The sequence below is a fragment of the Chaetura pelagica genome, unplaced genomic scaffold, assembly GCF_000747805.2.
Source record: "Chaetura pelagica isolate M959 unplaced genomic scaffold, ChaPel_1.0 scaffold464, whole genome shotgun sequence".
In the NCBI taxonomy this organism is placed as follows: domain Eukaryota; kingdom Metazoa; phylum Chordata; class Aves; order Apodiformes; family Apodidae; genus Chaetura; species Chaetura pelagica.
Window position 1 is genome coordinate 421,647 of NW_009952981.1, and position 26,505 is coordinate 448,151.

Sequence of the window (26,505 nt, forward strand, 5' to 3'; positions counted from 1 at the left end):
TAAAAGAAGCACCCCAAACTCCTCCCATTTTCGCTTGAATCACAGAACCCTAAGAGCTGGGAGGGACCTGGAAAGCTCACCCAGCCCAACCCCCCTGCCAGAGCAGGGGCACCCAGAGCACATCACACAGGAACGTGTCCAGGGGGGTTGGAATGTCTCCAGAGAAGGAGCCTCCACAGCCTCTCTGGGCAGCCTGTCCCCGGGCTCTGTCACTTCACAGCAAAGAAGTTCTTCCTGACATTCACATGGGGCCTCCTCTGCTCCAGTTTGCACCCACTGCCCCTTGTCCTGTCACTGGTCATCACTGAACAAAGCTTAACTCTATCTTCCTGACACTGCCCTGAACAGATTTGTAACCACTGATGAGGTCGCCCCTCAGTCTCCTCCAAGCCCAACAGACCCAGCTCCCTCAGCCTTTCCTCAGCAGGGAGATGTTCCTCTGGTCAAAAAGCAGCTCTGCTGGTTCTTCGTGGGTCAGTCAGGCTGGACGACACCAGCAGCTCCTGGAAAAGCTGGGCTTGCTCCTAAAAATACGTATTTTCCACAACACACACCCCCAGGGGACAAAAATAAATATAAAACCCACGCAGCTCTTCAAAATACCTGTATTTATTGCATCAAAACCCTCTGTTCTCACAGTTCACACCTTGCCTTTTCATTCCAGGCTGTCCTGAGTGTGACAGGGAGGCCAAAGGGTCTGCACGTATCCAAACAAAACCCACGGGATAAGAAGGCCAAGAAAGAGATGTTCGTACAAAACTCGTATGGTCTTTTAATTAAATGCAGCACAAGTGGAATACACAGGTTGGTAGGTACAAAAAGATGCATAAAGTACAAGTTAGTATTTGACATCTTGCCTGTGCCTTCTGCTGAAATGTAGAACACGTCACTGCCCACACCATGGAGGGAATAAAACTCAGCAGCGCCCGCCCAGATGGCAGCTCTTACTTACAGAATTTAATGGTAACAGCAGAATATTCTTGCTTTCATGAAAAAAAAAACACCACCTTAGAAAAGCCAGCTGTTACCTACCATGATTTGCAGAGCTCTGCTGATGTCAGTGTCATTATTCACAGCTTGATTAACCAGTTATTGGACAGTTCAGGCTACACCTGCCATGATTGTTTCAGTCCATTCCGAGAGGCACCAAACCCTCTCTGACCTCATCACCTTCTCCTACACCTTCAAAGGGCCCCCACAGGGCTCTCCTAATTGCAGTGCCAATGCTGACTGCAGCATCAGCACAGCAGGATGAAGACATGACAACCAAATGGCAGGAAAGGTAAAAATACTTGACCGTTTTATTCCTCCGATTTTTTCGCTTTTGATTTTGCCTTGTTTTCTTGGGAGGAACCTTTGGCTGCTCCAGCTTTCTTTGCAGTTCCAGCTTTCTTGGCAGCTCCAGCTTTCTTGGCAGCTCCAGCTTTCTTGGCAGCTCCAGCAGTTTGCTTTTTTGGCTTCTGCTCTTTGGAACGTACCAGGTCTTCACGTCCCAGCTCAACCATTTTTGCTTCCCACGACTTGATTTCATTTTCATACCGAACCTTATCATCTTCAGCCAGCTGCAGGTAGGGCTGGAAGAGAAGGATGGATCAACAGGGATTTTATTCCCTGTTCCTACCAACAGCCAAGGCTTTTTGTTGGAGCACTAGTCTGAGAGCTGGCTGGAACAGGAATAAGTATTTCATAGAAACATAGAGATGGGAAGGGACCTCTGAAGATCATCCAGTCCAACCCCCCTGCTACAGCAGGATCACCCAGAGCACATCACACAGGAACCTGGCCAGGTGGGACTGGAAAGAATCCAGAGAAGGAGACTACACAAACTTTCTGGGCAGCCTGTCCCAGGGCTCTGTCACCCTCACAGCAAAGAAGTTTCTCCTCATGTTGAAGTGGAACTTCCTGTCTTGTCACTTGGTGCCGTTTCCCCTCATCCTATCACAGGTGACCACTGAAAACAGACTGGCCCATTCCTGACACTCACCCTGCAGATATTTGTAGACATTAATTAGATCCCCCCTCAGTCTTCTCCAGACTAACCAGCCCCAGGTCTCTCAGCCTTTCCTCATCAGGCAGGTGTTCCAGTCCCTTCATCATCCTCATAGTCTCTGTTGGACTCTCTCTGGTAAATCCCTGTCCCTCCTGAACTGGGGAGCCCAGAACTGGACACAACACTTCAGATGTGGTCTCACTGGGGCAGAGTAGAGAGGGAGAAGAACCTCCCTTGACCTGCTGGACACACTGTTCTTAATACATCCCAAGATACTGTTGGCTCTCTTAGCCACGAGAGCAGATTGCTGTCCCATGGATCACTGTCCACCAGGACCCCTTCTCTGTGGGGCTGCCTTCCAGCAGGTCAACCCCATGTCTATACTGGTGCAGGAGGCTGCACTTATTCTTGTGGAACCCCATGAGGCTCCTGTTTGCCCAGCTCTCCAACCTGCCCAGATCTCCCTGGATTGCTGCACAGCCTTCAGGTGGATCAGCCAGTCCTCCCAGATTCACGTCATCAGCAAACTTGCTGATGACACACTCCATGCCCTCATCCAGGTGACTGATGAAGATGTTGAATAAGACTGGGCCCAGCACTGACCCTGCAGAACTATTTCCAATTATTTTCCTCCAGAAAAAAATCTTGAACTTGGTGTGTGTTCTAAGTACAGATTCAAAACAGCCTGGAAAAAGGGCCTTCAGGAGGAAGGGGAGTGATGTTCATAAATGACTGTCTGCACATCACATGTGCATTTCTGTCAAAAACCTTTCCACAAGCCAGCAAACTACTGTGCTGGCATTTAAAAATATTACACATGATCAGAAAAAAATAATAAATCAATCAAAAGGTTGCAAATTATTTCTCCTTTCTCTCTAGAGAACTGGAACTCCCATCCTATCCCACTCACATTTCCTCGACACCAGGAAAGGCAATGGCCACCTTTTTTCAAGACACACAAATGAGATCTCAGACTGGTTTTGCTCACTGTTCTCCTTTTAACAACCCAGTTCAGAATTTGGTACGAATTTACTAATTTTCACCCCAAGTTTCTAATGTTCTGATGAGATCAGAGCATCAAATGCCACTGACATACCTGCTTTTGAGGACTGGACATTTTTTGCCACGCACCAAACAACTGCTTCAGCTTTGCCTACAGGATACAGAAGATATAATTATTAGGCTTATTTTTAAGAGCAGACTGACCGCAAAGATGAATGCCACACTAGTCAAACCCAAATATAAACCAAAAAAATAGCAGAAATATTCAGGCCTGTTCACCCCCCTCAGCAGCCACCAGGCAGCTGTTGACCACAGCCTCAGCAAAGCAAAACCCAGAGACTGAACTGCTGAACAGTTGCTTGGAAACTCATAGAACCCAGCAGATTCCCTGAACACAACCCCTCTATTTCAGAGAGCCATCTGTCCTGGCTTACCACAGGGGATATCCCCTCACTTGCTTGAAAATTTTCCGACACAAAAATGTTAAAGCCGCTCCGAGGTCTTTTTGGCTTTCCAAGCACAGTCAATTCCTTTGAAAACAAGAAGGAAAGTTATTCAATGTGCTAAACAGGCACTTTTCCAACACTAAATTTACTACTTGTCTTAGTATTTTATGCAAACATCAGGCTAAAATTCCTATTTTGGTGTTTCAAGATGGTTATTCTCACCACTTGCCCATGCTAAACACAATTAAGAAAAGGTAAAATCTTGAATTTCCAGACATGAAAAAAGGCTTTTAAAAACTGATTTTTAGTTTAGCAAAGTTATCCAGAAACCAAAGACTTGCTAAATTCCACTCAGTAAGAAAGCCACAAAACTAGGTTTCCTATTCTCTTCAGAAGGATTTAAAAAAAGCAAAGGAAGGAAAACAAAGCTACTTCAAGCAGCTACTACCTTGTAGGGATGAGTAAAGTAACAGGTAAGAGGCCTAGATGAAAAGCTGTTTCCAGATGTCTTCCCAACCAAATAAAGTGCTGGTGCTTCAAATGTCTTTTACTACCTATCACTCCTTGGGCAGCTTTAAGAACAGAAAAAAAAAACCAGCAGAGAGGAGCTACCTGTAAGCACAAAGATATGCACGAGTTCTGGTATTCAACCCCAGGAAAGCCACCTAATTAACTGCCAACACCAGCAATTATCTTAGTCAATGGTTTTGGTTGGGCTTTTTTTGGTTGGGTTTGGTTTGTTTGGGTTTTTCTATTCTGAGAGTTGCCTGAGCTCTGCTCAATACACAGACTCCAGGTTCCTCGAGAGAAAAGAAACTTGAAGCTGAAAATACTTACTCTTTTTGCCCTGAATGATCTTCTTTTTGCCAGTCTTTTTCTCTTTTCTTCTCTCAAAGCTGCAGCCTGGGCTGGGGTCAGCTGTGCTTTGTATGCAGCCAACTGCTGCTGATACTTTTGCCAGTCTGTCTTCCTGGCTTCCTCATAAACCTACAATGCCAACAAATCCCCAGCCTGAAGCAGTTCAGAAGAACCTGACCATTAAACAAGGTCACACTTCTAACCTGTTAATAATAAAAACCGTATCACAGACAACCCTGAAACCTGAGATTTGCAGGTGAAGCAGGAATTTCAGTAGCAGAATGGGTTCAGAACTCAAGATTCAAAACCTGGGCTCTTCCCATAAATTATCTCATGTCATCCAGTAACATTAGAGCAATCTTCAAACTGAAGCTGAAAGCAACAACAATCTCTACCCAAGAAGGAAGAGCTGAAGCTTGACTTAAATGATGACTCTTCAAAAGTGTGTGTACCCCCTGCAGCACACAAGGCTCCATGAACACACTCCTACACCAGGTATAGGAGCATCCCAAAACCATGGCCTTGGAAACAGGAGGAGCTGAGCCAGGCTGCCAAGCATCTGGGTAGACCTGGGAAATCCCCATCCTGATCCCCACTGCAGAGGCAGAAATGGAAATGCATTTTGTACCAGGGCACATGGAGCCAGAAAGGATTTAAGAACACTTGAATTCTGTTGAACCAAGACATCACTTCAGCTAGAAAACTCCAATTAGTGCCTAGCTAACTAGTTCCTAACCACTAACTGCACTCAGGGAAGAACAATCATTGCCTTGCTATAAATGTCACTTCTATTCAGCAAAGATCAGCCATTCATAGAACTGGTTCACAACCCTACAGGAACTTAACTACAAAAAGTAAGTTGGTTGGATGAAAGTTGAAGGAAGTTACCTGCAAGTTATGTCTCTGGTTACTATCTAATCTGCAGGGCAAAAAAACCGAGCTGGTCCTTTCATCAGAATTAACTGAGGTTTTGCCTTGCTTGTGCAAACGAAAGCAGGACAACTGTACAATAGTGATGTTGTCAGACATGTCATGCACACTCACAATCACTATTCAAAAACACATGAGATTTTGGCTCCCAGCCAGATCTGTCTCACTCTTCTGCGTCTGTGGCAACAGATTAAAAACACTTAAACCCAAGGTCTTGTGTCAAAGTATCAAAGTATCTTCCCCTGAGTCCTGACAACCTCTCAACTCTCTTGTTTTTATGTCTGAACTTCAGCACCCAAATGCTTTTATTGCTGTTTCAAAAAACACCATCAACAACACAAAAAGCCCACAGAGGACACAAACTAAGCAAAACAACCACAGAGACTCTATAGAGAGTTCAAAGACACAAACTCACTTGCTTCTGTGAGGCTGGCAACTCCTTCCAAGCACCTGCTATTTTTTTCACCACCTCTGTGTTGCTCATTTCTGGATGGAAGCAAAAAAAATTATCAAAGCCGCACCTTCAGGAAGCTTCTCCACTTTCCCCCATGAAAAGCTGTAACTATATTCTTTTCCCTCTACAAATACATTGTTTTCCTTTCAGAAAACTACCAGCCTTTCTGGGGCAGTAGAAGGGAACTGCACCATTTGCAGGGCTGCTGTGGTTCACACTCAGTGCAACATGTCACAAGCAGAAGCACCATTTCCAGACAGAAGGAGGTTAATTAATCCAATTAAACAGTGTTTAATTTCTTGTCAGCTGGATCATTTTCCATATAACCCAAGAAGCACTGAACCTGGAGGGAAACCAGCCTGCTGGCTTCTTCAACGCAAGTACAATGTGACCTTTACCCACCTGATGCAGCAGCCAGGTCTGATCTTAATTAAAATTAAAACACCCACAATAGTATCCAACAGGAGGTTATCAATAAAAAGGAATTTCCTCCTCCCCAAAACAAAATTTCAGGGGATTGAATCTGCTTAAGTTTTTCAGCTGAATGCCTTCCCCTCTGGTCCTGGCCCTGTGGTCTTGGAGATTTCCAGTGAGACCTCAATTTGTGAAGAGGGGGAAAAAAACAGCCCTAAAAAAACCCCCCAAATAACAAAAAAAAGAGGACCTAAGCTTTCTTTCCTCAAAAAATTCTTTACAGGTTTTCCCCCTTCCACTTAAAGATGAAAATGGAACAATTTCTCTCCCACCTCCAGTGTAAAGTTCAGCCACCTCAACAGTAGAAAAGCAGAACTAAGCTCTTATCAACAACCTCCATTCCAGAAAAACAAGACAGATGGGGAGTTGCTTTTGAGTCAAAATATAGCAATATTGAAACCTTTGAAAATACGATGCATTGCCAATGAGAAAGGAAAAAAAAAATTAGGTTATTTAAAATACTCTTTCTATTGGGGCAAGAGAGCCCCAAAATCTCAGTTTGCATGTAAGAGAGAGCACATTGATTTGCAGATTGTTCATTTTGGAAACAAAAGTGCAGCACATAACTAAAATAAACTCCAGTTTATTCTCAACCTTTCAGCCTGTTGAGCTCTTGAGCTACCAAGCAAAGCAGGCTTTGAAACGGTTTTGCTCACTAGTATCTTCCTCATGTCCTTCACCACGTTAACATTCATCACAAGGCCACGTTCAAAACCAGGTTCTTTCCAAATGAGATTCTTGGTAAGAAATAAGCACATCCACTGTGAGGGTGGTGAGACACTGGAACAGGTTGTCCCAGGAAGGTGTGGAAGCCCCAGCCCTGGCTAAAGGGCAGGCTGGGTGGGGCTTGGAGCAGCCAGGAATGGGGGGAGGTGTCCCTGCCCAAGCAGGGGGGTGGGACTGGATGGTTTTTCCAAGTCCCTTCCAACTCAAACCAGTCTGGGATCCTGTGAAATCAAAGCCAAGGCAACCCTAAGCCCTCCAGCCCCCACACCTGGGTTGTTTTGCCTGAAAGCAGCGTGGTTTTCCTTCAGGAAGCGGAAATAGGCGGTCAGAGGCCTCTTGGGTCGCTGCTCCGCGCCGGCCCCGCTGCACGCACCGCGCTCCACCGGCCCAACGACGCCGCAGCCCCTGCACAAACGGCACTCCCAGTTACCTCCACAGCCCCTCACGGGACCCCGCAGCCCCTCAGACGGCCGGGAACCCCCCCCCCAGCCCCGCTCCCGGGGCTCCCGCACCTGAGGAGCCGCTGGGCCCCGCTCAGCAGCGCCGCGGCCCGGCCCAGCAGCGCCGCCATGGCTGCCGCGGTGCATCCTGGGAGCGGGGCGGGGCCACGCGGGAGGAAGGACACTCACCGCCGGGACAGGCGATTGGCTGCCCGCCTGCAAGGGGCGTGGCTCCAGACAGGCCACGCCCCCTCACCCCAGGAACAAAGTGACTCCCCCACTCGTTTAACCCATCCCCGGGTTAACCCATCCAGTTTAACCCATCCGGTTTAACCCATCCCGGGTTACCCCAGCCCCCCGGCTCCCACCGCACAGCAGGTTCTGGGTGGTTTCCTGCCGCGTTGTATCGCGTCAGGCCGCAGGGAGGAAAGGGACACGGATTGGGAACTAGTTAAAGGGGACTTGATGAGTTCTGGGTAAGAGTTGCCGGGTTGGGGAGCGGGAAGGCCAGCCCTGAGCAGGAAAAAGGACACAGAGGTGAGAAGGGCTTTTTCCAACACAGCAGCCACCACAGGATGGCATCACCTTTCCACTGTACATTTTTCCCCTCAAAAAGCATCAAGAGAGGAACTCTAGATTAGAGCACTAGTGTAGACAACCCTCTCCATAGGTGAAATCTGACCAACTCTTCAAGAAACTTCGAGCAACGGTGTATTTATCTCAGCTAGATACAGTTTCAAAAGGAGAAAGGCTGAAGTGGCAGGAGGGTGACAGGAATCAGAGACGTGCTTCACACAGGGTAGTTGTAAGACAATCGTTTTTCACAAGTATCTAAGAACACTGTAGGCAGAACACCTTACTGGGTGTTGGGCTTTGTTTTGTGATCATCCTGCTGGGGTGGGAAGTCATTCCTGCACGTGTGGCACACAGCAAAAAAAATAATAATTAACAATTAACAGCTAAAGTACAAATATTTTAAACCCATCCCTCATACAAACCAAGAAACCAGGAGTATCCTGAGCTGCAAGTCAAGCTTCCCAGTTCACATAGTTCAGTACAGATGTTGCAAAGGTGTAAGTAACTTCTAGAACAAACGTGTTACTGCCAATCCAGAAGAAAATAAAAGCTCTGGGAACACATTCTGATGGTCAAAGTGTCCCACCACCATTTGGGAAATAAGTATAAACAACAGCATTGCCTTCCAAACCACAGTGTCCTGGTTCAAGTAGAATGAAGCACTCATTTTAGTAACAAAAACCCCAAGTTTATTCAGCTTACAAGCTAGAGGAAACAAGAATATTTTAACATCAACAGTCACTCTCCATCAAGCTTTTGTTTCAGAAGTTACTGTTACATCATGGAGGAAACCACAGCACAGAAGGGACCTTCTCCCCCTTCAGGACCAACTTCACACCACTGGGATCAGCAAGCATGAAGGCAACAAAGTTCCCTTGGGAGGAATAAAAGCTCCTGCTGTACACAGTTCCTGTCCACACCCCAAAATCCAGTTTGGTACTCATGGCAGTAAAAAAACCCAGACCTTTTTGTAGTCTAGTTTCATGCTGATGAATTTCCCAGCTGCCCACCAGTGCTCTGGCCTGGCTGAGGTACAGAGAGAAACATTCATCAAACAATTTTATTTTCAGATAGGCAAGAAGAAGGTAGAGTATGAAATGACAATAACTCTGGTTTGAATAGAAGAGATCTCTAGGTTTTCCACAAGTGTAGCCTGAAGCTTCAAGTGCTCTAAGTTTACTGCAACAATCTGATACTGCAGAGAGACCAGCTTGGCTGAAGGGATTGATGTTCAAACACTATGTTACTTCCTCCGTGGATTAATAGAGAGGTAATTCAACTAGTTGAAACCCTATGTAAAACAATGGGCACAGCATGCTAAACCAATTAGCTAAAGCTAGCATAAAAATTAATTGCAATACCATTCTAAGTAGTAGATGATGCATGGCTTTCTTTTCCTTTTTGTCTACAAGGACACATGCAGACTGACTGTGATTCTCTCATGTTAGAGCAAGCACTTTAAGGATATGCCTTATTTTAAAAAAGCCAAGACAAGTAGTAGAAAATGCATTTTATTTCTATGGAAAAGGCTACATTTAGATTTGTAAAGGTCTGTAATAGTGTTATGTTGCCCACATGTCAAAAAATCAGGTGTGAATAGCAACAAAACGGTTACATATTTTTTTCTACAAAGCAGTGCAATTAGTTCACATTGCAATAAAATTAAGTATGCAACAGAATCCAAACCAAGTGTTTCACCATCATCAGCATACAAAGAAATACAGTGCAAAGATTATTTTAGGTTTTAAGAAATCTGCAGTCTTTAGAATATCCTGTTGTGTGGGATACTCCAATCATTTCCATCACTAGCAGTTGTATCTTGTCAATACTGTGCACAAGGAAGTCAGTCTAACATGAAATAAAATATTTAGTCTATACCATAAAATAAGAAAACAACAACCAAACAAATTAGATAAGTGAACTAACAAAATGAAATCTGAACACACTTATGAAACAGACAACATACTTCAAAGGACACACATACAGTATTCATCACATAAAAACAAACTACTTTTTTTTCCAGCAAAAAAGATTTTGGTTGCTTTACAACTGCATTATGGATCTTGTAGTCTGAAGATGCATGTGTCCAACTCCTAAAAACCATAATAAATGTCTTCTGCAAAGCACAGAAAGAGAATCAATATTCTCATCACAGTCAGAAGGTTATTTTTCAGAAGTTTATTCGCCCTTGCTCCAGAAACACACTTACATGGGTGAAAACAATTTCAAGGGACATTATGACACACTGGAACAGGAACTGTGCTCTGGCTGCTTTTGAGTTTACAGTACTTGTGGTAGTTGAGGAAGTCTTCACAAGTCTACATTGCATATTTCTGAGTCCATTCTCTTGCTTGTCTGTTGTACCTGTGTGTCAAGAGGGAAGGCACCAGAGTGAAGAGCTGTTAGTGAGGTCTGTGACAAAGGCCACACAGTCACTTCCTACAGATGTCATGAGATTTTCACCTCTTAGCATTGACTCAAATAACACTAGAACAGTCTAAAAGCCAAGAAACACATGCCCACTGAATGTTCAGTTTCTAAAGTTACCCATCAAAACAGTCTCACAGGATTGGATTAAAATGTGTATTGTTGTGCATATTTAATTAACATTTCACAACTGGTTCCCTTATTAGTACCTAGTTATTCCTGCATGTGTGTGCTGTAACACTGACAAAATTCACACATTTTAGTTTGCATAAAATTCAGTAGCATCAACTAGATATGGAAAGGGTGGGGATAGAAGGCACAGTGGTTTTTTTAACTCTCCATTCTGCATTTCAGAACCTGAAAGAAAAACTTCCTGAAAAACATTTTTACTAGATTTTAAGTTTTATGTCTTTTTCCTTCTGGTATGAAGCTGACCAGCACTCCCACATGTCAATGTCTTTAGAAAACCAGGAACTGTCCCTCTGGCCCTCACATTGGTTATATTCCACTCTTCCAGCCACATTCACTTTCTTCTGAGTCCTCCAGAGAAAATGGTGACAAGATTTTTCTTAAGATCAGTATAGCAACTCACGTACTAACTGTCGTTCTGCTCAAAAATAATGTTACCATACAAGTTTTGGAGTTTTACTGAAGAGCAAAATACTCATAGATAAACGTTCAGGGGCAACCAGACATATTTTTAATTTCCTAAATCCAAGGTGAGATTCAAGTATGTAGTAGGAAATCAGTGTAAGATGGTAAAGCTACAGTCCAGACTACATGTTCACTCACTTTCTCCAGCAATGACTACATGTCAAGTTTTAGAAACAGGAAAATATCCCTTGCTCACTTCCTTCAGAGGTCCCTTCCAACCTCTAACCTTCTGTGATTCACAAGCAGGAGGCACAACAGCTGAAATGACTATTAACTGGATGGACAAAAGCTGAGATACCAATGAGCAGAAGCTGAGGCACCACATCTTCAAGTGAACTGCTTGGGAGCAGAAGCCACAGAGCTCCAGCACTTCAGAAGCGAGTTACATGATTTGCTTCTATCAAACTGTCAGAAAAAAAAAGCCATTCTAGTAATCTAGGGAAGAGAAATACTAGACCACAGGCTTCCATGTAACTTCCACATCCTTCCTCTATCCAGTCCTTCAGGTAAAAGCAATACTGGGATCTTCCTGCAGCTGTGGTTGGCAGGTGATGAAACACAGGCCATTAGCATGCACTGCAACCAGTCCTCAGTGGCTCAGTACTCAAAAAAAAGGTACCAAGCAATTTCCTCAGTTAAACAGTCACAAATTCTCCTGGATATCACAAACACCCCACAGAATCGGAAGCAGATTGTCTAATAATTAAAATAGTTATTAGTAAGTTTAACAAAAAACAGCTTGAGTACCAAGGATAAAAAGCCTGCCTCAAACCAAACCCATAACCTCTTCCACAGCTTGAAGAAGTCACCAGACAAAGTCAGGCTGGCTATGAATGTGCTGTGTGGCTCGCACCAATTCATTGGATTGTCAAAGCCACCACAAAATCTCTGACAGATTAATTTGGGGGAAGGTTATTCCCTTCTTGCAAATTAGGACCAGATGTAATTGGAAAACCTTAGAGACTCCTATTCCTTGTTTACTATCCTAAACCAACCTTGTGTTTCAGCCTTTCTTCATCCCACACACACCTAGGAAATCCACAGGAGCCTTAATTAACCCTGTTAGAGAAGACAGCTCAGGCCATAATGTAGGCTGGTTGCGCTCAAAACACCCACAGCCTCCAGTTTCCTGCTTGCCAGGCCACTGGTGGGTGCCCTCAGGATTTAAAAATCTAATCCTGTAGAAATCTATGAAAAGAGTCTCTTTAAAAGTTAAGATAGAAGATGACATAGCAGGTAACCATCTGCAAGAACCACACACAAAGAATATATGTTATACTCACTTTTCCTTGTCTGACTTGTAGATCTGTGCAATATCTGGTACTAGAGGATCATCAGGATTAGGATCGCAGAGTAACGAGCATATGGACAATAAAACTAAACAAAAGAGACACAAGATTAAACAAGTCAGTTTGCTTTATTTATACAACCATTTAATATAGTCCAGTACCCTGAAGGAGAGTGGTAGAAGAGAGACTGGAAAGAGAATGTGTGTTAGTTTCAGCTTTTGCACAGCAGTTCTGCTCAGAAATGCTTATATAGCACCATTTTTCTAGGTCCTAAGTAAACAACACCTAATGCTAGACCAGAGAACTCACAACCTCTACAACCCTAAACATCTTGTGAAAGGGAATTTGAGGCTCCAGCAAGAATCTGCTGTAGAACAGAATTTTCCCCTTGCTTTGTCTTGTTACAGAAGAGCCCAGACTTACACCTCTTTTCAGCTGCATCAAGTTCAACCACTTCATACTGACATGTTTCATTCTATTAAGTGCCAAATACAACAGCAATATTAGGAACTCAGGTTAGAATACTTGGTCACACCAAGCAGAGGTGTAATCCTCTGAGTCAGTGGAACAAGAGCTATCAAGGAGAAACATCCATGAGCCATTGAGCTGATTTCCAGTTTAAAAAACATATCATGTGCAAACACAACAAATCAGAACACATAAGACCAGACTGCTCCTCTTTATAAGTACAGGAACACTCAACAAGAGACTTACAGAAAAGTGCTGAAAATCTGAAAACTTAAGAGTTTTCAGTTGTAAATGCCAACTGTTAAACACAAGTGCCAACTCCTGTTAGCTAAATACCTTCTAAATAACTAGAAACAAGACCATTTTTGCTCAGCAATAAACCAACTCATTTCTGTGGAAAGGTGACACCAACTACACCCAAGAGTAACCCAGGTCTTCAGCAACACCACTAGGAAAAAGCATGAAGCTTGGACTGTATCCAGCTTGTGCAATTCCTGCAGCGGTTGTTATGCACTTGGATAGAACCATTTCCCCTGGACAAGGACTAACATGTGATGACAACGTTCTAAAAACAGACATGTAGCTTATGGAGCTCTCAAGGAATAAGGAAGATGTGATCCATGAGAACTGTCTGTACTATGTCTAAGAGTGTGGCCAAGCATCTTGGGAGATGGCTAAGGAAAACCAGTGACAGCACCCCCCATTTTAAGCAGCTTCTGAAGTGACACAAACTGCCTGCAACAAATGAATCACTTAGCTGGGACTTCAAGGTTCCAAAAAGCAATTGCCCAACTTGAGAAAGTTTACCTATAGGAGCAGAATATTTTAGCAAATATTTTACTGATTACTTTGGAAGCAGCTGCGTTTCAAAGGAATCATCTTAGAGGAATGCGAAGCAGAAGAAAACTAATTTTAAATTACAGTGTAATTAAAACCTTAGCCCACACAAGGATGCTCAGACACCCCAAAGAGCTACCAGGTAAGTCCACACACCTCACGTATCAGGGTTTTCCACTTACATCCTAATTAATTTGATTTTTAAGCTCTACTCACCAGTTTCTCCTCAGTTCTGCATGCACAGTCTACTATAATACAGAAGTCGTATTTCAGGCTAATTGGACACTTATTAATCTCCCCAACTTGTTTTATTACATGTCTTTGCTGTGCACATACTATTTTATGCAACCTGGCGCTGAATAAACTGTGCAAGATCATTACACCAATTCCAATGGAATTTGCCACTTCTGCAACATGCAGGATGAGTTCCCACTCCCACCCCTCAGGAAAAGGGAAGTGCCATGACAGTGTAAGCAACTCCACACATTGATCAGCAAATCTGTGAGTTTACCTTTAGATACAGTCAGAGCTGGTGACCACTGGGATCTCAGGATATCAAGACAAATACTCCCATTACTGTTTATATTTGGGTGGTATATTTTTGTTGTAAAAGCAATCTAGAAGCAAAAAATAAAGAAATAAATAAACCTCAAGTATCATAAAATGCTGTCTCTTGCATCTGGAATCCTTAATGTTGTCCCTTCAGCTCCAGTCATACTCCATCTGCCAACAACTTATTGTAGTCTTCTCTTCACCTGCTATGAACATGGACCCTATTGCTGGCTTTTCTGCTTTTAGCTTCCAAAATTAAGAAACAACTAAGGCAAAGAAACAAAACATTGCATAACTTCTGAGGGAAAAGTCTTACCTTTGGTGGCTTGAAAGGATAGTCTGTTGGGAAGTGTACCGTGAGGAAAAAAACTCCCCCTTGATATGCACTATCAGGCTAGGGAAAAAAACAAAACAAAATATTAATATTTATTTAAATTACTTTGGAGATTCCCTTCTGAACACAGGTAACTTCCTAAAGCTGTGTGTATCCTTAAACATCCCTTCTCCCCCAGTACACAGCCCGTGCTATGGGCCACAGCCCCGTATGGACTGTGTACTGGGAAGGCACAGAGGGAACTGAAGCTTCCCAGTGGCCTGTGGAGATCCAGTAGAACCAACCATGGCTGCTTCTGCAGGAGACCAACATGGCTCTGGAGTGCTGCCCTTCTGTGGGGGAGAGAGAGAGAGAGAGAGAGAGGGAGAGAGCAGTGTTGGACTGGTGGAGCTACAAAACTGCTGATCCATCAGCTTAAACTTGCTCCCTTCCTCACTATCTGGGCTGCAAGGCACTCCTGGAGCTCAGCTCCACCTCACCAAGGGGAACACAAAACCCGGAGCAGATCTTCCAAATCCTGTCTCCCTGCAACACCACAGCTGCTCTGATCCTCCTCCATCCTTAAGCTACAAATATACTTACCTTAAGAAGCTAAGAGTAGGAAGAGTAAGAAGTAGGAAGAGTGGGATTTTCCAACATAATTCAGTTCAGCATGATGACATCAGGGAAGTTTTAAAACACACAACATCTTTGTGACCTGTACAAACCTGTGAACATGCATTTTCTTAGAGAACATGTGCACAGGTTTATGTCTAGGTTGCACACAGGTAACAGAAATAACCTTCTTGCAGCCCTCTGTAGAGGAAAGCTTTCCTTTTTATTAGCTAGAGAAGTGGGAAGTAAAGTCTCACTGTTAGGTGATAGGAAGCAGTGCTCCCACTTCTGATTAAGGGAAGAAGAAGAAGAAAACCTCTCTCATTACTTGGTGAGTTTAAAACAGCAACACAGAAATCCAATCTCAGCAAAGCTGCAAAATACCAAGTTTTTGGGATTTCTTAGGGAAGCAAAGGCAAACTGTTTTTAAATAAAATATTCACCTTGGAAATGAGAAAAAATTACAGCTTTAAAGATGAATACAGGAAGTAAAGTCACAAGGGGTCCACTAAGTCATGTCATCTTATTCCAAATGAAGTGTTGCAGTGTGAGGCAGGTTATATATAGTACTGCTAGGGAGTCAGCATTAGGTAACACCAGCAAAGATGGCCACAGAACTTCCCAGGAGGTTTGAAAGGACTGCTTGGATTTGCCAAAGTTAAAATAAGCTGAAGATGAGACACATCCCGTGTCAGACAGAAGGCAAAGTGAGGTCACAGTATGTTTTGTAAGGTATATAAAGCAAAGTGATGATGCCCACAGAGAGGAGAAGAGGTTACTCTGCTTCTACACCTAGGGAGTGAATTCTGAAGATAAAACTTTAGTCCTATGCTTCCCTCAGGCCACCAGGAAATGCACAGGATGGATATCCCTATTTCCTTGTGTTATCAAGATAAAAGACCAATATCCTGACAGTGTTCTCAGCAGATATGGCTGAGAAAGGTCAGCAAGAGATGCTCATCCTTAACTAGAGAAAACTGAGGAACCCAAAGCAAAGAGAAGAGTATTTTCCAGTGCAGAATATGAAAGGTGAACTGCAAGCTGGAAGAAACAATGGAATTTAAGTCAGGATTTAGGTACTAGTTCTTCCCTTACTCAGGTGATCAGAGTCACTGGAAACAAAGACATTATTGGTGGCAATCTGCATGGAAGCTTCTGTTAACTCTGAACTTTGCTGTTTTGCCATTTAGCTTCAAGCAATGCAGAGCAACTTTGTATGTGTTTTTAAAGAAAAATGGCAAAAGGATTAGTATTCTAGAGAAAAATCCCACTGCTGCTGGGCCATGGACAAGTTGGACAACAGACTCCAGCATACCACTGGCAGATCAGGAACTGATTCTCACTGCTTCACAGTTCCACCTTTCTCCACCATGTGATGCTGCATCCTAATGCATTGTCTCAAAACTTCACCTCTCAGTCATTCAACTCACCATTTGAAACACAGACTCCTCTTTCCAAACTCTTCATTCCAAAAGGAAAACACTAGGGATACAAACTTCTTACCATGATTATCAATCAACACCCCTTCCTTCAGGACATCTTGTTCTTGATTCTTTTTGCTAAAACTCTTTTCAGTTTTCCTTTAAACTCTTCCGTTCTTAAGCTTTATTGTCCTGTTTTATGTCCGTATTTATTATTGCTCTTTCTTATGTTATTTGCTAGACAAGAGTCATAAATGGGGTCTTTTAGAGATCCCCCCCAAGCCAAGGAAAGCAGGCCTTTTTCACACAGAAACCGTAAGTGCCCACAATTGCTCCTCTACAGTTTGCAAAACCCTTCTGCTTTAGTCAGAGCTATGTCACAGCCATCCAATCAGCTCCAAAAGCCCCAAATTCACACTGTGCAACTCCTTGCTCACAGTTACCAAACTCCACATTGCATTACACCCACTCTTCCTCCTTTCTGATGGGTGAATCTTCCAGAATTGAAATTACCATCTATGAAAAGCAAGCTTTTCACCTTGCAGCCCACATCACCAGTTCAGCCACTGCAGCTGACTAAGCACCTCTAGCTTCATGGAGACAGATATTTGAACCATTACAGAGAGAAACTAGTCTCAGACTACTAAGAACAGCACCACACTAAACAGTTAATCTGTACCCAGCACAGCTGAATTTGACTGTCATGCTTACAGCAATCCAAATATACCCTTCTGAAGCCAGGTGTATATTCTAAGGGGCACGAGTTATATACTTACAGGTCCCATAATTGTCGCTTGCCAGTGAAACACTGAAAGTCAAAAAGATACAACAATTAAAGAGATTTTTCTCAGCTTTTCTGTAACCAGAAGGGGTCGCTTGTGACAATGTACAATGACAAACTTACAGTCATCTCCAACAGGTCCAGCAGAGCAGTGGGCTGGGGGGTCTCGCTGCAGATCACTTAGCTCCTGTGAGAAACACACCAGTATTTGAAAGCCATCAACATGAAAACAGACACCACTTCAAAAGTGAGAACACAAACAGATTTGATTAAATAGACTTGTGGCATTTTTAAAGAAAACACCACTTGAGATGCCCACTGATACTGAAAGGGGATTTTTTGCCAGTGAGGTCTGCAGCTTAAAGACAATACTGTGCTACAAATTAGTATCTGAGAGTATTTAGGAGTTATAGCCAAGTTCAGAATAAGCTGGATATACCAAAGTAGACATAGAAAAAAGAGAAGAAAATGAAAGGTTTCTTGATCTGCCTGCAAACTCACTGCTTAATTTAGAAATGTATGTGCTATTCTGCTCCTTCAGTTTTGATTTCACAAAAGCTTCTTGTGTTGGCCTAGCCTATGTACACTAGCTGAGTTAAACTAAGTCATAAAACGCTTGCAATCTGCCTAGAGATGACAGATGAACATAACAAAGGTCCCTAAGAAAGGCAGAAAACAAAGGAAAATAATCTCTCCACACCTAATTTCACATATCTTGATTTCATTTCCTCCAGGCTTTTTAAACTTGCTTTTCCTAGAAAGCTGAAATTTAAGAGCAGCATTTGGAGAAGCTTCTGCAGGTCAACTGGTTTATTTCTCTTACACAAGTCCACAGAGCCACAAATAATTTGAAGTTATTATTTAATTACACAAAATCAGCTCAACCTTCCATCTGATTTATCATCACTGTGTCAAGGGCAAAACAAGCCAGGCATTAATATTGGTTCATTCAATATGCTACTTTCCATGCCTGATATTTCACTCCACTAATAACAAACAATTTTTTCCAATTCTAAGCTGATAGGAACTGTGCTAAGTTTATGATTATGTGTTAATACTTCTATTGAAACAAGCCAGAAGATGTGTGCTAAACCACTGTTTCTAAGCCAGGCAACTAATTACTCAAAATGTACACATTTAAGTTAACAATAGACATAAGCAGCTCTGCAAATATTTCCTTGAATTTAGCTGGTGGAGTAACAATGGAAACATTTCTACCAAAAAATCATTAGTCAAGACAAATTCCAAAATCAAGCTTTAAACTGCAACTTAAGTTTAACTCCAGTGTAGAAGTTGTGTCTGTAGCGTGATCCAAAAGGGTTAAAACTCTGCACTTCTCAACTGCTGTGATATATTTACCCCTTGACAACACCCAGCAAACATTTCAGCTCAAACAGTTCTGTCTTGGAGGGACCCAGCTGACCATGGACCTGGCAGGTCAAGTCAGGCACACTTCTTAGAGGCGCAGTTCTTGGACCTGAGTTCAAAGAAAGGTACTGCAACACACCTTCAGTCAGGTAACAGAGAAGTAATAGCACTGCTTGCTCTGAAGTTACTCCTCACAACCTTTGTGATTTCAAATGAGACAGTTCTTGATATATATGGCAATATTCCAGGTTGCCAACTACAGCGTCGTCCACCCTCAAACATTATTCTGTTGGTGAAATTGTATCTTGGTCCAGAAACAAAATTCTGGCCTAGACTTTGAGTAAAGGCAACAGCAAAACCCTTTAGAAGTGCAGTTCCCTTTGTAATAGGAGGATTCCCATTTCAGTGAGGGAGTGATACAGAGAACTAGCACCCTATGCAAAGCCAAGCCCCTGCCAGTACCCGAAGGGAGTCAACAAGTCTCAAGTTTCCAGGAGTCATGAGAGTTGTAAACAAGAATTACCAGCAGCAGAGCAGCTACAGCCACTGTCTACTCTAATTTGCAACTCAAGATCTAATCTAACAAGAGATTAAGTCTTAAGACATACAGTAAAAAAAGGCAGCTACACAAGATTGTTAGCCAAAAGAGAGAACTGAAAATCATGTGTTTTATAGCAATCATGGCAGACTAAAAAACAATGATGGGAAAACTATGCAGCTTAGGCTCTTCAGAAGGTCTCTAAAAATATGTGCAAACATTCCTTAATGCATATACAAAGTGCTAGGCAAGCATGTATTTTGCAGTTGCAAGTCTGTACCAGCACTCTCATTTGCTAGATGCTTTCCTTGAGAGCTTAGCACACCCACAACTCACACAAATTGGTTTTCATTCCTATGTACATATGTACTTCAGAATGGGTAGGAATTGGAACAGGCTCCTCAGGGACCCACTTTCAATTTGTTCAGGCTAAAGGCACTGAAATTTGTCCATGATAAAACACTTGCTTTTAATCAGACGAGAAGTATCAACTTCTGTTATTAATATTTCCCTAATAATGATGAAAATGCTCTCTTCAACCAACTCCAAGAGGTGAAAGTGAAACTGATACAATTCAGAGAGCTTTTGCAGCTAGGGAACATAAAACCAGACTTCAAAAGTCTGACAGAGCAAATTCAAGACATATTTTCCAAACATAAGAAATAACGTACTAAAGCTAATATGGTTTAACTACACAAATGGTAAAAAGATCGAACTTGGTAAATTGCATTTGACAGTGTTAAGAGTTTGAGCCTTTACAGGCAGGCTCAGATAAAGCTGTGATCAGCAAAGAACTATTGAGTTTTATACTGTTAGTTGTGCTGTTTAAGCTTCATATTAAAAGCAAAGTTATCTGGAGAGCTGTTAAGATTTAGGCTTCAAGCTTTACTACATCTTTTGAAATGGTGCAAGGACAGTCAAATTGTCCTCTATAAGTCAGAATGACTTGCCAGTGTCCAAAGATGAACACTACAGAACAGTTGTGATGATTCCCTAGAGTAAGTGTAGAAGTTCTTCATGACTTGATATATTTGCAGAAGAACAAGATGTTGAATATAAGAATTCTCTATTCAAAGCAGTAAAGATGCTATTCACAAGAAGCCCAAAACCTTGCTGTGTCAAGCAAGGCTGCAGAGTTACAAAGCACCATGTGCTGAAGCCTCACCAAGAAGTGCAAGAGAACTGCATGTATGGCATCACAGGGTCAACACTAAGGGTTTTAAGCGAACTGTTTCCAGCAGTTTTGTCCATGTTTTATGGATTATCATTATGTGGCTGCACGATACAGGTCTGGTTACTTCAAGGCCTTGTCTACATCAATATTGTTAGAAAATGTTGGTGCAAGACTTTGATGTCTGCAGGCTAACAGCAGGATTAGAGCTCAGAGCACTGCAGGTTTGGTTTCAGAAGAGAAAGTCAACACTCCAAGCTGCAGTGTCCATCAGTGCAAGGACTGGTATGAGAAGTCACAAGCCCACGATTTTGCCTGCAAGAGCTGAAAACATAAGTATCAGTTACTTCAAGGCCTGGTGAATGTCAAAGCATAAAGGCATCTACAAAGAGCTTCAACACATGGCACACTATCCCAGTGCAGCCAGGAAAAGCCTGTGCAGAGAAAACAGCAAAGCTGAGGACAATGGTAGGAATCCATTTTCTAATATTCCCAAATACAGGAAATATTAGAGAGTAGAATAGAATACTGTTAATTCTATACCCCTCAGTGGTTGTAATGAATGGATGCTCCAGCACCTCTTTGTAACTCCAGGACAGCAGCAGAGCACAGAGGTCTGCAGGATGCATGAGGAGGTGCAGCTAATAAAGCCATTACTAGTGTCACCTACAAATGCTAAATAACAATTACTGGAGATGGAGACAGCAAAGCCTCCAAATCACCACCTTTCATTGCACCTCACACTGTAGAATAGCTCTGGGCCCAGCCTGAGGCAAAAATATCAAAAACAGGTTTAACAGATGTAAAACACTTACAAAAGCTGGAAATGCGCAGACTCGTTGTCAAAATGTAATATAGGATATATTTCATAGAAGAATAGAGTTGGTGAAGACTGCAAGGTCAGTTTAACACTTATATGCTTCATGAGCAGACAGGTTTCTCTCCTAAAAAAGCTACTGGAACAAGATTGTAAAGGATAGTTGGATAACAAGGAGATAAATATTCTGGGCATAGTGCTCAGGGACACCCCATGGCTATGAGCATGAGTACTAACAAAAAAAAACAACCCTGAAAATGTCTCCTTCAGTTTAAAAAAGGAAACACTCAGAAAAAAAAAAGACTGCAGACTATCAGAAGACCAAAATAAACTGCAGGCAGCATCACCAAAAGCTATCTGAATTCTCTAAGTGACATAAAGCCACAACCGGAGCTCTTTTCCACACCATAATTTTAAACACAGGGTTTTCTGTTTGCCAGCTAAATTCTAAATTTCTTGCTATTCTGGTTTGGTTTGGTGGGTTCTTGGTAGCGGGGGAAGAGCCCCAGGGGTGGCTCCAGTAAGAAGCTGAGAAGCTCCCCCTGCTCCAACCAGCCAAGGAGCCATCAGAGGGACAACAGATGCTCCTCTGCCATGAACAAACAAAAGAACCGACGTGAGAGTTGAGCAGAGGAACACTTAAAGAAAAAGAAGAGCTGAGCTGAAGAAGTGAAAGGGAGTGCTGGGATGAAGATCCTGGTGCTTGGCGAGGAAGAAGGGGAAGAAGGTGCCCGAACAGAAGTTTCCCTGCAACCCATGGTGAGATGGCAGCTGTGCCCCTGCACTCCTGGAAGAACGTGGTGGGACATTCTCTGAAGGTGCCAGGAGGGGTGAACACGGCCACTGGACTTGGATTTTGTGGCCAGTGGACTTGGAACAAAGTGATTTGGGCCCGGGAAGAAGGGAGGGGTGGGGTAACATATGCAAGCACTGCTCTATGTGTGTCTGTGTCCTGTGTGCGTGTGATTAGTGTGACATTAAATTATTTTATTTTTCCCAGGCCGAGTCTGTTTTGCCCAGAACCTTAATCAGTGAAGAACCCTCCTTGTCCTTTGTCTCATGAGCTTTGTCCTCCCCATTCCAGACTGTGTGTGTGAGGGAGGAGTTGCCTGAATGAGCAGCCATGGGGCTGGTTCTTTGTCCTCATGTTGGGCCCAAACCAGGACACTTGCCCAAAAAGAACTGCAGACCAGATTCACTTCCTATTAACTCCATGAATACACTGCTGCTATTACAGCAAGGTTTGGAGGCACCTGTCAAAAGAAAACATCATTGATTATACTTAGACTAGTTAAAGGATTGTCTGCTCTTTCTAAATTTGGAAAATGGGGAGCAAGCATTCATCATAACATTTCTTCATATAAAATTAACTCTTAGTAATAAAGAATATATTTTTATACGTTGTTTTAAAGAAAAAAATACATATTGCTTTGATAACACAGCTAGTATTTTGAAAGCAAACTGAAACAATTCAATTTATGAATCCAAATCTTAATCATCTTTACTGCCATCCAAATACAGCACGTGACTCCATGGTTTAAAGTCAAAATCTGAATGATGAATATTGATAAAATCTTACCTCCTGAATCAATTTACAGTCACAAAAGTTATTTTCAACATGAATATTCAAGTCTCTATGCCCTTTTGGTCGATGCATACAGAACAAACATAGTTCACTGGGGTATCTAAATGTTTGAATACTTCTGTTCCCTCTGAGTTGTGAGAGGAAAACAATCAAGTCCTATGCACCACCAAGATAAAACACCAATAGCTATTTTTAAACCAGTCTTCAAATGTGTCAGAAAATAGTTTGCCACTGGTTTCAAAATCTCTTCTAAATCCGTTTGCCTGTAACAAAAGTAGATACTGGGTTTGTAGGGATTTCCAAATAACCTGAGCCTTTTACAAGCATAACATCAACCCATCCTTACAATGAAGTATAGGATTTATGATGAAAGCAATTACCTCAGCTGTGATGCTGAGCTGGCAGGACAGCAAACTTGCAATTTGCTATGTAAACACAGGATTTGGACCAGGAATCTCAGAAAATGGTTCTGCACCAGGCCAGTGGGCAGAACTGACATACACACAAACTTATAAAACCTGACAGCCTGCATTATTTCCTATTTTTCACAAAAGCCATGCTGTCTCCTCCATTTCCAGTCATGGTAACAACGAAGGCTTCTTTGCAGAACATTCCAACTGAAGCTGCCACTAAATGTTTTGTTCCCCTAATTTGCAACATTTGGAATTCACGATGCCCACAGAAACATGGGTTATTATTTCACTGGTGCATCACAGACTACAGAGAAGCAACTGCTGCCCCAAGGAACATTGGTGCTACCTCAGAGGGCAGCCTTAAGTTTTTGACAGTGCAGAGACACTGTCCCTCTTTTATGGCACAGCAGAGTAAAGCACTGACAAGGTAAACTAATACAGGCTGTAGATGAGCAGGAGTCCCTCATCATTCCAAGAACTCCAAAGTGAACTTGCCATGGAGGTGGCACTGACAGCTGTGCTTATACCACAGGGTTTCCTGTCCTCACTGCACTTCCACCCTCCCACCAATGAAGCTGATACACTTATGTGCAATGATCAACTTGTTTGTTCGTTACTCAGTTGCTTGTATCTTCAGAAAGCTCCCAAGGACAAGACATCCTTCCACTATTAGTGTACACCCATGAAGTCTGCAGGCTGTCCTCCTCTGAGGAGTGCCTCCAGGCAGATTCATGGGAGATGGGCTGAAACCACACAGAGCACAATGGCAATACTGTCTAGGAACTGGAGTCTCAAATGGTATGAGCCAAAAAATGCTCACAAACATTTCCACGTGTCTCAGTTTTGCTTCCTCTGCAGACACAGCCACCCTGAACACATGCACCACCAAAATGATTGTGAGCACTCAAACTTGCCATCAGAATCCCTCAGCTGTGTTAAAAGTACAAATTCTGAACCACCCTAAAACCATCCAAGCTTAACTTGAGACAGTATGTCTAGACTGACAAGCACCCAAAAATACCACTGTGTCTTCTGACAACACTTTCTTCTCCAAAGAGTCCTTCTGGGCACTTTGTGAGCTCTGAGCTCCTTACAGCATTCCCTCTACTCCAGATCTTATCCCTTCCTACCCTCCAGATACAACAGAGCTATCAACCCTTGAAGCCAGTTTGAAACATCAAGAAGCTTAATAGGATAAACATACCATTGTACAAATACATTTCATAATCTTCAGCTCCATATATTACATTGACATCAAGAGAGTTTGATTTTTCAAGCCTTCTCCTTCCTTTTAACTTTCCAAACTACCACTCCACCTCAGAAATACTAGAAGACTACGAGGCTTTCCACTTGCTCTTTGTCTGTTTACTTTAGCAGAATGAAACTAAACAAGAGGCAAGAAAAGGTATGCAGGACAATCCTCTTTATAGAAACTCAAGGGTAAGGAGACACCCAAAAGTAGGAATTTAAGAAGCCCAGAAAACACAAAACATGCCCATGATAAGTGGAAGTGTGACAGAACTCACTGCTAGAGCAAAATCACCATAGTTAATTTATTAATATTTGATATGATAAGTCTACTAAGCTTTGTAGTTTGAGTCCTAAAAACCAACTTGTGGTAGGCAAGTATAAATAACTTCATATCTATGGTAGGGCACTCCAAATTAGCTCGCTGAGGTGTTAACTGTTCATTATAGAATTCTCTTTCTGTAACACCAATATCACAGAGTCATAGAACCATAGGAACCTCTGAAGATCATGAAGTTCAACCCTCCTGCTGCAGCAGGAGGATTTTTCAATAGCAAAAGGGAATTCACAACAAGAAGTGACAGCACAGTCACTACACTAGGAGAGCACAAACACCGACTCAAGGCAACGTGTCAGCAGCAACAAACACCACCTATTCACGCTATAACACGGCCAGGGCACCAACATTATCTGGTGTGTTTACCAGCTATAAACGCTATTTTTGTCTGCCCTGTGCAGTGACCAGCTGGGTCCTGCCAAACAGCAGCCACCTAGAAACTTAGCCCACAATTAAAACCCAGCCGTGTACAAGTATTACCCCAAAATGCCACTTAGAAACTTAGCCCACAGCTAAAACCCGGCCATGTACAAGTATTATCCCAAAAAATTCCACTTAGAAACTTAGCCCACAATTAAAACCCGGCCGTGTACAAGTATTACCCCAAAAATTTCACTTAGAAACTTAGCCCACAACTAAAACCCGGCCATGTACAAGTATTACACCAAAAATTGCACCTAGAAACTTAGCCCACAATTAAAACCCGGCCACGTACAAGCATTATCCCAAACCTCCACAGCCGAGATACACACTCAAAGGTCACCGAGCTGGCCGCACTTCCTAATGTGGGAAAGAGGAAACTTATACACACCGAGCTCACCAAGCCCCGCGCAGCCGGAGGACGGTATTTTGGTGAAGAATTCCTTCCTCACCCCTCTCCTAACGATATCGCCTGGACACCAGGTCGCCTCTCCCCCAGCCCTAAAGGGGACAGCGCCTCAGACGGTTTATTAACGGCACTTTAAAGCCCTGACTGGGAACTGGGGGGTGGGAGGTAAGGGCTTTCAAGAAGGCGAAGCGCCCCGAAACCGTCAGGAAACCGGCATCATCCACCCATTTCCCCCCTCTCACACCGCTCTGACGAGGGGAGCGGCGCCTCATCAGCCCCCCCTGCCCCATGAGGGGACCCCGGTAACCGGGGGAATGCGGGGTTGGGGGGAGAGGCAGGACAGGCCTCAGATGGGCCTCGGAGGGGCAACAACGCGGGGCACCGGCCACGGCCCAGCCCCGCCGCGCCCCCCGCGGGCAGCGGGCGAAGAGGGGGCCCCAGGAGGCGCTGCCCGGGCTCTCCGCCTCCACTCACTTTCTGTATCCGCTTCAGTGCCATGGGAGCGAGGGGCGAGCAGGCAACGGCATCGGGCTCGCATCGGAGAGGGGGCGCGGAAGACGGGCGGCCGCGGCTGCGACGGCGCATGCGCGGGGTGGGGGAGGGGGGCCCGGGGTGTCCTGAGTGCGCCTGCGCAGCCGCCGCGCCGGGCAGGGCAGTGCCGGGGGAGCGGGCGCGCTGCTGCCCCCTGGGCGCCCGGAGGAGGCACCGACCCGCCCTGCGGCCCCGGGGAGGGCCCCGCCGTCATAGACCGCCAGGGGTTGAGGGGGGGAAGGAACCTTAACGGCGTCATCGTGTTCCAAACCTTCCCTGACATCTGTCCCTGCACCTCCCGCCAGCCCAGGTTGCTCCAAGCCCCATCCAACCTGCCCTTCAACGCTGCCAGGGATGGGGCAGCCACAGCTTCCCTGGGCAACCTGGGCCAGGCTCTCACCACCCTCACAGTGAA

General features: G+C 43.7%; 3 protein-coding genes across 3 annotated transcripts in view; all 3 read right to left on the minus strand.

The window, feature by feature from the left end:
• The window catches only part of DNAJC9 (DnaJ (Hsp40) homolog, subfamily C, member 9), a 4,450-nt gene extending 3,189 nt beyond the window's left edge, over positions 1-1,261 (minus strand). The window contains exon 1 of the mRNA XM_009996409.1: positions 1,163-1,261. Coding sequence (XP_009994711.1) covers positions 1,163-1,261 — 99 coding nt within the window. The remainder of the gene's footprint in view (positions 1-1,162) is intronic.
• A 40-nt stretch (positions 1,262-1,301) lies between these two features.
• TFAM (transcription factor A, mitochondrial) lies at positions 1,302-7,451 on the minus strand. Its single transcript, XM_009996410.1, has 8 exons — positions 7,393-7,451; positions 7,149-7,285; positions 5,642-5,712; positions 4,276-4,425; positions 3,427-3,522; positions 3,087-3,143; positions 1,434-1,574; positions 1,302-1,373 (listed from the first exon to the last, which is right to left on the minus strand). The coding sequence occupies exons 1-8, from the start codon at positions 7,449-7,451 to the stop codon at positions 1,302-1,304; spliced, it is 783 nt and encodes a 260-aa protein (XP_009994712.1).
• A 2,763-nt stretch (positions 7,452-10,214) lies between these two features.
• On the minus strand, positions 10,215-26,057 carry UBE2D1 (ubiquitin-conjugating enzyme E2D 1). Its single transcript, XM_009996399.1, has 7 exons — positions 26,034-26,057; positions 17,377-17,440; positions 17,249-17,280; positions 14,440-14,517; positions 14,083-14,188; positions 12,261-12,354; positions 10,215-10,260 (listed from the first exon to the last, which is right to left on the minus strand). Exons 1-7 carry the CDS (start codon positions 26,055-26,057, stop codon positions 10,215-10,217), a joined length of 444 nt encoding a protein of 147 aa, XP_009994701.1.
• Between the last annotated feature and the right edge of the window lie 448 nt (positions 26,058-26,505).